Source organism: Tupaia chinensis, unplaced genomic scaffold (genome assembly GCF_000334495.1).
Source record: "Tupaia chinensis unplaced genomic scaffold, TupChi_1.0 Scaffold143705_1, whole genome shotgun sequence".
NCBI lineage: Eukaryota > Metazoa > Chordata > Mammalia > Scandentia > Tupaiidae > Tupaia > Tupaia belangeri.
The window spans coordinates 693,591-705,961 of NW_006203553.1; the positions used below are offsets into that span (position 1 = coordinate 693,591).

Sequence of the window (12,371 nt, forward strand, 5' to 3'; positions counted from 1 at the left end):
GCGTGGCCCACGAAGCCAGGCTCCACAGTCAGCCAGCGCTGTGGAGGCCTCCTCAGAGCAGGGCGGTACCTCGACACAGAGCTGCTCCCAGCTCTCGCTCTGCTCCACCCACCCCCGCTGGCTCTGGAGGAGCCCACGGAACAGGATCCGGCCTCCGACACTCACCACGTTCCCTTGCTTCACGCAGTAGCCGCTCTTGATGAGGGGGGGGCCAGGGGGAGCGCGGCAGCCCGTGGTGGGGATGTAGCTCTGAGACCTCCGCAGCAGGGCGTGGGACCCCTGCTCGCCCCCTTCCTGCCCATCTCCACCATTCTGCAAGGAAAGAGTCCCATAGCACCAGCCCCGCCCTCCCTCACAGCAGCCAGAGGAGGAGAACCCAGGAAGCCAACAGTACTCTGCCCTGGCGGCTCTCCACTAGGAGCTTCTACACAGCAGGTCTGGGGAGGTTGGCCAGACCCGGAGAAACGGAGGGCAGAGCTCGCACACAGAGCAGCAGGCACCCACCTGGAGGAGGACGGATGGCGGGGAGGTGCCAGCAAGGCCATGTCCCAGGTCTGGTGCCACTCCGAAGGCTCTGCCTCGGCTTCTGCACCGCCCTCGCCGCACCCACTCTGCTCGGCATGTTCCTGATGGCCCATCTGCACCAGCCCCCTCACTGCCACCCACACTGTCCTGGAACACACCTCCCGCCTGTCGCTGGCACGCAGACCCTGCCGCCCCCACCACCCACCCCGCAGCCCAGCCAGCCCCAGTACCTGGTTGATGGGCGTGTGCACCACCACCCCTCCGATGATCTCAGTCTTGTAGGCCACCTGTGGCTTCTTTTCCGGGGCCGGAGGTGCAGTTAGGCTTTTGAGCACTTCGGTGGCCAGGGGCAGGCTGCCGGCTTTGGGTACCTGAGGAAACGCAGTATGGTCAGTGGGGAACAGGAGGCTTGGGGAGAGTGGGGAGCCAGGTCAGGATGGGAGGGTGCTAAGATATTCTGGTCAGCTCTCTCCCCTCTCCAGCCCTCCCAGGACCCAATCTTAACATGGGAACACAGCTAGTAACCCCTTCCACACACACGTGCACAGGTCCACATACATACACATGTGTGCGCACACACACACAAATTCACTGAGCACCTGGTCTGAGCCAGTCCCTCCCTGCCTAGAAACCAAAGCTAAAACTTCAAGTACGACGGACGAACTTCAAGTCCATCGAAGCACGACTCAAGAGGAGACTCCTAACCCGCAGAGTGATTTTGGACGGTGGTGAGCATGCAGAGAACCGGCAGAGAGGGAGCAGGGAAGGGCCTGCCCGGCCTGGTGTGGCAGAGGAGGAGAGACGGAAACAGCGGCTGGGAGGGCAGAGAGGAGCCAGACCATGAAGTTAGCAGAAAGCCTACCAGGCAGGTGGAACAGGTCGAAACACATGTGTGGAGCGCAGGTTAGCCAGGCCACCCCGCAAACAGCCATCCCCAGAACACAGGGGGCTGCAGTCCCCTCCTGCAGGCGCACACCCCCAGGAAGGAAGTCAGCAGACTCTAAGCTGCCCCGTGTCACCCAGCACTGCTCACAGCAGCCGAGATGTGGAATCAACCTAGGTGCCACTGCCAGATGATGGACAAGGGACGTGTGGCATGGGCACGATGGGACGTCACTCAGCACAGAAAAGGATGAGGTCCTGCCATTTGGGGAACACGGATGAGCCCAGAGAACATAACATCGAGGGAAAGGGCCCAGGCACAGAAAGAGAAAAATGGTGTGTTCTCACACATGTGGAAACTAAAACAGGGGACCGCGCAGAAGCAGAGTGTAGGACAGTGGCCACCGGGGCTGGGAAGGCAGGCTGCGATAAGAGAGGTTATTAACAGACACAAAATAATGGCCGGGGAAGAGGAGCAAGTGCCAGCCTCCCATAGCACAGTAGGTCACGACAGCTAAAAAAGCTCAAAGTCCTTTACAGTATATTTCAAAATAGCTCAGAGAGGATTTTAAGTGCTCCCCACCCCAAGTGATGGCGTGCTGCCATGACAGGTCGCTAACTACCCAGGGTGGTCTTGACCTCTCCCTAACACCTGAGTGACCTTCAGCAGATCACCGAACCTACTGAGGCCTGAACGGGCTCGTGAAAACATCAAAGAGAAATAATATTGATGTCATAAGTTCGGTTCTCAAATGATAGAGTATACACATGCACACACTTCAGAAACACAAATGAAAATATAAAAGCATCACGGCCACTAGCACAGATGGTACTGACATCTACAAACAGCGCCCTTCGGGAAGAACACGGTCCTTCAGCTCTTCCCAAATGGACTTACACTGGTCCAGCTGATGTGGTCCCCCTCATGGGCTGTGTCAGCTGGAACCCACAGGCTGGAGGCTGCAAACCGGTGGCTGACCGGCCGGCTCTGCCTCAACTATGTTTTATTTGTCCCGTGCAGGGTGTTTTGTTTTTTGTTTGTTTGTTTGTTTGTTTTTTGAGAGGTCTTTCGCTATAGGGCGCGTGCGCTCGCCAGACAGAGAGAGACAGAGAGACAGAAAGTGAGAAATCACCCCCCAGGGGGGATGGCCATGCCGCAATCCCTTCTCCTCCATTCTCCTCTCGGGATCTTGGGCACGCACACACACGCGCCCGGCGTGAGTTTTAAGCTACAGGGTCTGGGATGCGAACCGCGGTCGACTACGTGGGAGTCCAGCGACATAGCCATTACGCTAACTGCTGGTTCCCCGGTGCAGGGTGTTTTTCAAAGTATTTCTAAAATTTGAGTTATTTCACATACACACACACAAAAAAAATCTACCTGTCAGATGTCGCTTGTCATTTCTATTGTCACTTTCCTTCCTCCTTGCTCACATTACTCACTTATACTGGAGTCTGCAAACTGGTGAAACCTTTTCATTTTGTACAATAAAAAAAGAGAGGCTAGAGCAGTAAAGTCGTTTGCCCCAAGCCACGATGAGCCGCTGAACGGGTGAGACTAAACCCTGATCCCAGCCCACAGCATCACGCCTCCACGCCTTCCTACGTCCACACAACACCCCACCCTGCGTCCACCTGCCAGGGAGGTGAGCACAGAGCTCGTGAGCAGAGGAAAGTTCTCTTCCACTTCTACAGGCTTCAGAGTCAGAAAGACCTAAGACCCCAGGCCCTTCCCAGAGCTCTCAGATGGATGAGGACTACAAGAAAGGGACTGAAAGTGATAGTGTTTGGTGTCTGTTCAAAGCAGTAAGACCAGCGTGACTGTACTGGGTCTCTGGAAAGAAAATGAGACCCTCTCAGGACCAGCAGATGGTGTAATGGCTATGTCACTGGACTCCCACGTAGTTGGCTACAGTTCGAGTCCCAGACCTGGCAACTTAAAACTCATACCTGGTACATGTGCGTGTATGCCCAAGATCCCGGGAGGAGAATGGAGAAGGGACTGAGGCATGGCCATCCCCCTGGGGGGGTGATTTCTCACTTTCCTTGTCTCTTCAGTGAGTGCATGCACCCTACTGCAAAAAATCTCTCTTTAAAAAAAGAAAGAAAGAAAAAGAAAAAAAAATGAAACCCTCTCTTCCGGGCCTGAGTACTCAGCTGACATATACCAAGATGACCTCTGCCCCTATGTCTATGAATCAGGTCACTTTCTCATCTCTTCTGACCATCCAAGAGGTGCCAGCAGTGACCATTTCTTTGGGCCCTGCAGTGCCAGGCAGTGTGCTAAGCTCCTTCCTGCATTATCCCTAATCCTCGAGCAGCCTCAGCAAGCAGGCACAACTTTCTCCATTTTACAGTGGAGGTAAAGCAAAGTTCATTCCAATGAAGACATTTGCCCTAGGACTGCACGGCTCCTCTTTGCTACATAGCACTACCTACCTAAGCCACCCTCCCGCTTCTCTGTGAGTTCTGCTAGCATGTAGACAAATTTTTTAGGGATGTTGGGTTATGCTGATAAACAGTAATCCCCATGCGACAGCAAAAATTTCCCCAAATGACCCAGAGGAATTCCCAAAACCCAGTCAAGAAGGAAGTACATGTGTGGGGTTCTCAGCAGCCAGAAGAAGACACCCAGAAGGCCACTGGTTGTCACGCCGATGTCCCTAGACCACAGGATGGCTCTGATCAACGATGCAGGGCCTTTCCAAAGCTGTCCCCATGGCTGAGACCTTAAACCAACCTGTGCAGGATAAACTCAACCATAACTAAGCTACAGAAGCTTGAAAGTAAGGTCGTCCTTTCGGTTTGTCCACATCCCAGAGGCCGAGGTGTGGCCTCCACCACCCGCCTATGGAGAGCCACGTAGGTCTCATTCGCAACATGCACTAACATTTACAAGGCCTCCTCTCTCTTCCTTGGTTGGACTGCTATGAGGAATAATCCAACTTTGGGGGAAAACTATGCTTTCCTTTCACTGCTCAGTTTTCAACCTTTTTGAGATGAAATGAGCTGAATAACGTCCCCACGAACTGTCTACCCGTAACCTTAGAACACGACCTGACCCGGAAATAGTCTTTACAAACATAACTGGATTATGACGCGGTCATACAGGCTGAGGGAGCCCTCCTTCCAACTGATGCCCTTATAAGAAGAGGGAAAGACCTGTGACCGGGAAGAAGGCCATCTGACAGAGGCAGAGAGGGCCAGGGACATCAAGGATTACTGGGAGCCACTGAAAGCGAGGGAGGCAAGCAGGACCCTTCCCAAGAGGGTTCAGAAGGCGCAGCCCTGCTGACACCTGAATTTCAGACTTTGGCCTCTAGAACCGTGAGAGATAAATTTCCTTGCATCACGCCCTCCCAGGTCATTACAATCCTCAGAAACTAATACAGGATACTGATACTTGGAGAAAACTCTATTTTTTTTCAACTTTTTTCTTTAGGGCATGTGCACTCACCAGAGAGAGGTAGAGAGAGGGAAATTGAGAAATCACCCCAAGGGGGGCTGGCCACACCACAGTCCCTTCTTCAGCCCCTCTAGATGTGGAGCACCCACACACATGGGCCCAGAATGATTCTTGAGCCACCGGGTCCTGGACTTGAACTGCCCAGTCAGCCATGTGGGTTCCAGAAACTTCATCTCTGCACTGCCTGCTGGTCCACAGAACCTGATTCTTTAAATACCATGGGCTGGATTTCTTCCATGGTAAGGGCTCCAGGATGTTGGCATAGGATGACCTTGTAAACCAAAAACGCTGAACCCTCCTGCCCCACAGCCCTGACCAAGTGACCTTGATCTCCAAACACTCCCTTTCCTTGCTTATAAACAGCAATAATAACACACGCCCTCCTCCCCAGGGTTTTTATAAGGCTAGAATGAAGCCACGGCTGTAAAGGAAGGTGTGTAATCTACACACTTTACAACTGTCATTCATTCTTAATATTTTTAAAAACTGCAAGCTCAGAGGGCCTGCAGGTGGTGTGGTGTGAAGGGCACTGGGCTCCCACATAGCTGACCATGGTTCGAGTCCTGGATCTGGTGGCTTGCCTGCTCACTTTCTCTCTCCCTCCCTCTGTCCCTCTTGGGTCAAATTAAATAAACAAATGAGTGAATAAAAATAGTTAAATAAAATAATTCTTTTAAAACAACTAAACGGCAAGCTCACAGGTCTTGGAAGGTGGGGACCTGGGCTGGAACCCCAGCGTAGCATTTCCTAACCTCTCGAGCTGACCTGAGACTGCTCTCCATTTCCCTCATCTCAGAACGGCAGTGGAGCAGCCTATCTCACAGCAGGGACGTAAGGGGCGAATGACACAGGACCCACAAAAGCTGCTGCACTACATTCTCTGTCCCCCTCACCCCGTGTCCCTCGAGTGCCTGCCACTCACCCTGCATGTGAGGTACTCTAAGGTTTCACCCATGTGATGTCACTGCCCACATCCACCTGACTCGCCCCCTCCCTAAGGAAGGACATCTAACGTGGGATGATGCAGAAGGCAGGGAAAGGATGGCCCAGCCTGCAGGAGGGGGATGTCAGTCAACACACTGAGCTCCAGTGCTGGAAGCCACACGGCTGACCACGGGGTAGGGTCTCTGGCCACTCTGGAATACGCCTGGCGCACGTGTGCACATCTGGCATCCTGATGAGCTGGCGGGCTGCAGGAAGGGGTTGCAGCGTGTCGAGACCCTGAGAGGGCCCTTCTCTCTCACTACTGCATACGTGTGTGCTCTCTATCCTGAATAAAAATAAATTATAAAAGAAAAAGGAGAGAGGAGTAAGCCCTTCCAGGACGCAAGATTAGGAGGAAGCAGAGCACCCCTCCTCCTTCCATTCCTTGGGACTCTGGCAGGAGGTGAGAAGAGATCTATAACTGAGAAAGGAACGCGAGGAGCTCACGGAGCTCCGGAGGCTCTGGGGACAGCTCTGAGGCACGGGCAGGCCATGGCACCCGTCCCCGCACACCAGGCCTCCTGTCCCTCCTGCAGCCTGCGCCTTCTGACCTGGGGGGTCAGAGAAGACGAGAGGGAACCAGCAGCCTAGAGCAATGCTCTGCCCGAGGCACAAGGAGTGCAGAGCGCCTCAGTCTGCCCTGCAGGCCGTGCAGCCCCTCACAGGGAGCATCAGAGCCGGGGAAGCAGAGGACGCACTGAGACCGCGCCGCTGTGGGCCACCTGGGATGGCGAGGCCCCCCACAGGCATGAAAAAGCTTTCCCTAAAATGAATGCGCTAGAACCAGGCACGCAGGCGAGCACAGGTGGGCGGTGAGGCAGCCTCAGCCCTCCCTCCACGACTCACCCTTCTCATGGGTTTACTGTCTGTCCAAACAAAGGAGCACAACCACCGAGGTGACTGCTGCGCTCTGGCGGGTCCAGCCACGCCCGGGCGGAGAGGCACACAGGCTTCCTCTGAGTTACCCACTGGGACCGGGGCTCTCAGGGAACACTGCCCAGCACTTGGTCCTTTCCTCGGAAGTCCAAGTCCCCGCATGTACGCAGCCTGGCTGTCACACAGAAACGCACACAGACCACGGCGCACCCGCCAGGAGGCTGCCGGGCACACTTGTAGCACAGGCCATGGACCAGCTCCTGCAACCTCTTCGAGGAGGAAGAACAACTCAGAAAAGGCCCTGCCCACCCTCCTCAGGCGTGCTGCCCTTTCCTCTGCTTCTCAGGGCCGGTGACCCAAGCTCCAGTCCTGTCACACCCTGAATGGGCATCCTACAGTTACCCAGGAGGCACACCAGGGACTCACCATAAACGCCTCACTGAACTTGGTTCTAACTTGGACTTTTAGTACACGAAGGGGCAGGGGACAAGGAGGTCTGGACCAGGGTCCTGGGAAAGTGCCTGCCCTCGAGCTCCTCCCCACCCACACAGGCACTCTGCCGGGAAGGAGCTCTTCTGCTCTCCCCGGAGAAGAGGAGGAATCGTACGTACAGTGATCTTGCTGGCATGGTTCAGGGCTTCCACCCAGTCCTTCAGATCTTTCTGGTCATTGGCTTGAAGAAAATATCTCTGAGACAGGGCGTTGATAACTGCAAAAGTCACAGGAAAAAGAGGAAGAATTCCCAGGTCAGAACACACACCACACGGGACACCCCCAAGCTAAGTTGTCAGAGGCATCAAGAGGGATGAATCCCATGGAGCACACGGAGAACCCGCGACACCGAGTCACCACATGGCTATTCAGGAAGAGCATGTCTTGGCAGCTCGCTCTCTCCCCACCATTAAAAACAGTTAGGCCAGCCCGTGGCATGGTGGTTAAGGGAGCTGGATTCCTTATGGTCAACCATACAGTGTGAGTCCTGAACCTGGTGGCCTGAAAGACACACCGGGCATATGTGTGTGCATGTTCAAGATGCCGCGAGGAGGGAGGCATGGAGGAGAAGGGATTGCTGTGTGACCACTCCCCATAAGGGGTGCCTTCTCCCTCTCTCTCCGTCTCCAGTGAGTGTATATGACATCTGGCAAAAAAACACTAAGTGAAGGTAGTTCCACTGGCCATGAGAACACCTGACAGCAGGGGCAGCTCTGAACGTGCTGTCCGCGGTGGTGAGGGACTGGACTGCCATCCAGACGCACCCACCAACAGCTCTACGCAGTGCTGACGCGTTCTCCGTGGACACGAGACCTACAGTTTTGGACTCGGTGCCGTTCCCACCAGCACCACTGTCCAGTTTCAAGTCTTGTCTGCGGCTGGGGAACAGCAGAGCTCTGTCTAACAGCAGGTGTGAGACGGGAGCCTCGTTTTCAGCCCGTTCTTTCCTCTCAGAACTCCATCAGGGCCGCCAGTTACCCCTGGATTCATATGACATATGTTTTTCAGATTGTTTGCCACAAAATCTGAGAGTCTTTTATTTTTTAATGTTTTTGCCATAGGGTGTGTGTGCTAGAGAGAGACAGAGAGGAAGAGTGAGAAATCACCACCCAGGAGGGACAGGTACACCACAATCCCTTCCCCTTCACTCTCCTCTCAGGATTTTGGGCACACGTGCACACGTGCACAGCATGATGCTCAAGCAATCAGGTCCAGGGTTTGAACTGTGATCGGCCATGTGGGAGTCTAGCACCTTAAGCACTTTGCCACCTTCTGTCCCCTCTGAGAGTCGTTTTTGAGCTTGGCAATGATATTTGAAAGAAATGTGAGCAGGGGAACAGCAAGCGTGAGCCAGTCTGAAGCAGAGAAGACAGACGGACAAGGACTAGCACATCCCCCCAGTGTCAGCCTGAGCTGCCGCGGAGAGTACGGAGGCCTAGACCAGGAATTCTGTAGTCCATGCGTTGAACTGAAGGTCCCTAAGCACCCACTGTGTGCCAAGAGCCATTCTAAATGCTGAGAGCACTGCAGCCACAATGCGGAGGGATACCCCTGCCGCCAGAAACTCACATTCAAAACCACTCTATGGGAAGAGTCCCTTATCCAAACTGCCCAGGATCAGAAGGGTTTCAGATTCGGATTTTGGATTACTTGCATCCAAATATTGAGACATTTAGGGGACGGAACTAAGTCTAACAGGAACCCGCTTACATTTCACACACAGCTCACACACGCGCCTGTGCTGTTCCTGCAGTGCCGCATGCGGGCTGCAAGCCACCCCATCAGGCCAGGCGTGGGCCTCCCCACCAATGGCACCACGTGGCGCTCCAAGCAGATTTGGGGTTTTCGGGCTTTTGGATCAGGGAACGCACAACCTGAACAACAATCTGTTTGTATTCCCTTGTAGCATTCAGTACAGCTCTGACAATATGGTGGGAGCCAGGTAGCTCATCACAGCCGCCTGAATTCACAGAACCGTCGCTCACTCGGAACGCTAGGACCCTCAACAGGACCCGCCTACATTCTCGGCTCAGCCCCTTTCCCCAGGCCTGTACCTCTCCTAACTGAGCTCTTGCATCAGGGTCCCTAAAAACCTCAAGGAAATACTCTGCACCCGCCCCACGGCATCAAGAAAACCGAAATGTGTCCAGGCCCTGTGCATCTGTCCTGTGTGTTTGTGCTTTGTTTTTTGTTTTGTTTTGTTTTGAGAGGTTTTTGCTATAGGGTGCATGTGCTTGCCAGAAAGACAGAAAGCGAGAAATCACCCCCCAGGGGGGATGGCCACGTTGCAATCCCTTCTCCTCCATTCTCCTCTCAGGATCTTGGGCACTCACGCACATGTGCCCAGTGTGAGTTTAACCCACTGGGTCACGGACTTGAACTGGGGTTGACTACATGGGAATCCAGTGACATAGCCATTACACCAACTGCTGGTCCCTGTCCTGTGTTTATAACAACCTTTGAAGCCAGACCAAGGAAAGCCATGTCACTTGACCCCCAGGAGTGTCCCTGTGATTTAAGTCACTCATACACTCAGGGTCTGGTCACATGTGATCACAGGACTGTCTCTGCAAAAGAGGAAGTAGCCAACGAAGCCCGTCCCTTAGCCCAGTACTTACCAAAGCAAAATGAAGTCTTCGGTTTCTGCTTTGGAGTGGCTATGCTCACCTAAACCAAAGGAAAAACACAAGGAACATGAAGCCGTTTCTCAGTGCTGGGAAACTTTGTTGTGAAGTCTTTCCTGCATAAAACAAGGGCATGTCAAGCATACGTGTACATCCGGAAGGACACGAATTCAGTGAAAACCCTGGACTCAGCACCCAGGTTAAGAAATAGCTACTATCAGTCCTACTTCTCAGAAGCCCTCTGCCTGGCCCTCCCTGGCCAAAGCCCCGCCTCTCAGAGATAACCACTATCTTGATGTCCCTGTTCACCTTCAGTCTTTGCAAACTCACACTAAAAAGCCACCAAGTCCTGACAAAATCCTCACCAACCCACGAAACCTGCCCAGCCCCACTGGTATCTGCAGCCTTCCCTCCTCTCCCAGCCACCCTCCCCTCCCCTCCCCTCCCTCACCAGCTCTCCAGATGAGGCTGGTGCAGGGCCAGCAGGTGGAATGGTGGTTAAGGCTCTGGATTCCCACATGGCCAACCACTATTCGAGTCCCAGATCCAGTGGCTTGAAAATCACCCAGGTACAGGTGTGTGTATGCCCCAAATCCCAGAATGGAAGAGAAAGGACCGTGGTGTGGCCAGTCTTCTCTCGGTGGTGTGTAGGGGGTGATTTCTCACTTTTCTCTCTCTGTCTCTCTCCAGCAAGGACACACACCCTATGGCAAAAACCTAAAACAAACAAAAACGAGCAGAAAAGTGGAGCTGGAATTGCTGCAAACACAGACTCCACCCAGAGCCTGGGGAGGGAGCCCAGCCCACCAGGCGCTGAGACTCACTGACCAACGACCGACCGGCGGCCCTTACCTCTCCCCAGGCTGCCTACCCACGACCACCAGCACTTTCCACAGGCCCAGACAGGGGCTGATGGAAGCAGAGGGGCGAGGTATTTAAGGGGAGGGTGCTGACCTAGCCAAGGCTGGCCTTTGCACTCCTGCCCTTGAACACACACTCCTGAGCCTCTGCCTCTATGAGCCCATGGCATCGGGTTCGCACACGCAGAGAGAATACAGAGAGCGGCTCGCCTCTCCTCCATCATGTGCCACAGAGACAGGGCGACTATTCCTGTTCGGGATGAGTCCCCCAGAGCGAGCCTCCATCCCCGCACCTGGGTCTCTAAGGAGGCACCGCCTGCCCCTAAGGCTGGTCAGAATCCCCCCTCGTCACTGTCCCCCCAGCCCCTGTCCAGCCAAGAGCGTTCTATTTGTTCTCTCTTAGGGCTCCGGAAGGGGCTCCTACTGTATCAGGGGGCGAGTTGAGAGCCAGGAGTTACGGAAACTCTTGAGTCGAAATGAACGTCTCTGTGGCTCACAGCTGCCGGGCTCCAATACCAGCGGCCCCCACTTAGTGCAGCTGCTCGTCCCTGGCTCTGTGTCCTTCTGTAGCCCTGGCCAGGTTCCCGAACCAATTAATGTCACCCCAAATACTGAGGTAGCGCCCAACAAAAGATCGCAAGAAGGACCAGCAGTACAGCCTGGGCTCTGGGCGCCGAGAGTGGCCGGCCGCCGTGTTCCGGCCGTGTGACCTCCATTTCCTGTCCCGGCAGTAAGGGGCACTAATGACACGTTCTCATGGGGCTACTGTGAGGGTCAATGCTGACGGTGAGGGTAGGCACGCACTGTATAGAATCTCATTACTCACGCAGGGCGCCTGTGCTCGCCACCGAGGACAGAGACAGAGAGATACAGAGAGAGGGAATATGAGAAATCAGCCTCCAGCAGGGGTGTCCACACCACAATCCCTTCTCCTTAATACTCTTCTTGAGATTTGGGGCATGCACACACAAGCGCCCAGCATGATTTTCAAGCCACCATGTACGGGACTCAAACCGCAGTTGACTGTATGGGAATCCAGTGCCTTAACCACCGCACCACCTGTTGGCCCCAAGGAAGGGCTACTTAATACAGCCCCTCTACCTCATTTCCTCTAAGACCTAGCCGGCACACTGACACAGACAATGCCACCTTGGAACTGTGGGCAAAATGTCCAAGAGCCTTGAGCTTCTCAGGGCCTGCAAAAATATAGGAGACCCAGGGACGAGGCCCGCTCTGCTACGTATGAACCGGGGCCAGCATAGCTAACACTCATAAGTGTCTCATGAGGTGTCTGCAGACCGTGACGCCCACCTCACTGACGGCGACTTCGCTGAATGTGTACGAGATGTCACATTAAGTCAACCTCATCTATTTTCCAATTAGGCTTTCGAAAAATTACATTACATTTAAAATAATTAGCCTCGATTTTCTTAGTTTACAAGAATCTTTGTGTGTGCAAGATGACAGCCCAGAAATCAGAGCCAATCATAAATTAGATGAATTACTCATAGCCAAATCATTCCACGGGCAAAATGATTAAAATCCTTTCAGATCCTTTACAGCCAATTATACATAATGAGGGATGTGGGTGCATTTGGATGTGTTTACCAGGATGTGAGGTGGAGGCCGCAGGGCCAAAGGGAGCCCTGAAAAACACGAAGA

The 12,371-nt window shown here is 54.0% G+C and overlaps 1 protein-coding gene across 6 annotated transcripts in view; it reads right to left on the reverse strand.

Annotated features, from left to right (window-relative positions):
- PLEKHA2 (pleckstrin homology domain containing A2) overlaps positions 1-12,371 on the reverse strand; it is an 82,933-nt gene that overhangs the window by 14,564 nt on the left and 55,998 nt on the right. For all 6 annotated transcript variants that reach the window (XM_006164749.2, XM_027766819.1, XM_006164748.3 and 3 more), the window contains 4 exons: positions 9,844-9,892; positions 7,345-7,442; positions 756-896; positions 166-312 (listed from right to left, as the gene is read on the reverse strand). In XM_006164749.2, coding sequence (XP_006164811.1) covers positions 166-312; positions 756-896; positions 7,345-7,442; positions 9,844-9,892 — 435 coding nt within the window. The remainder of the gene's footprint in view (positions 1-165; positions 313-755; positions 897-7,344; positions 7,443-9,843; positions 9,893-12,371) is intronic.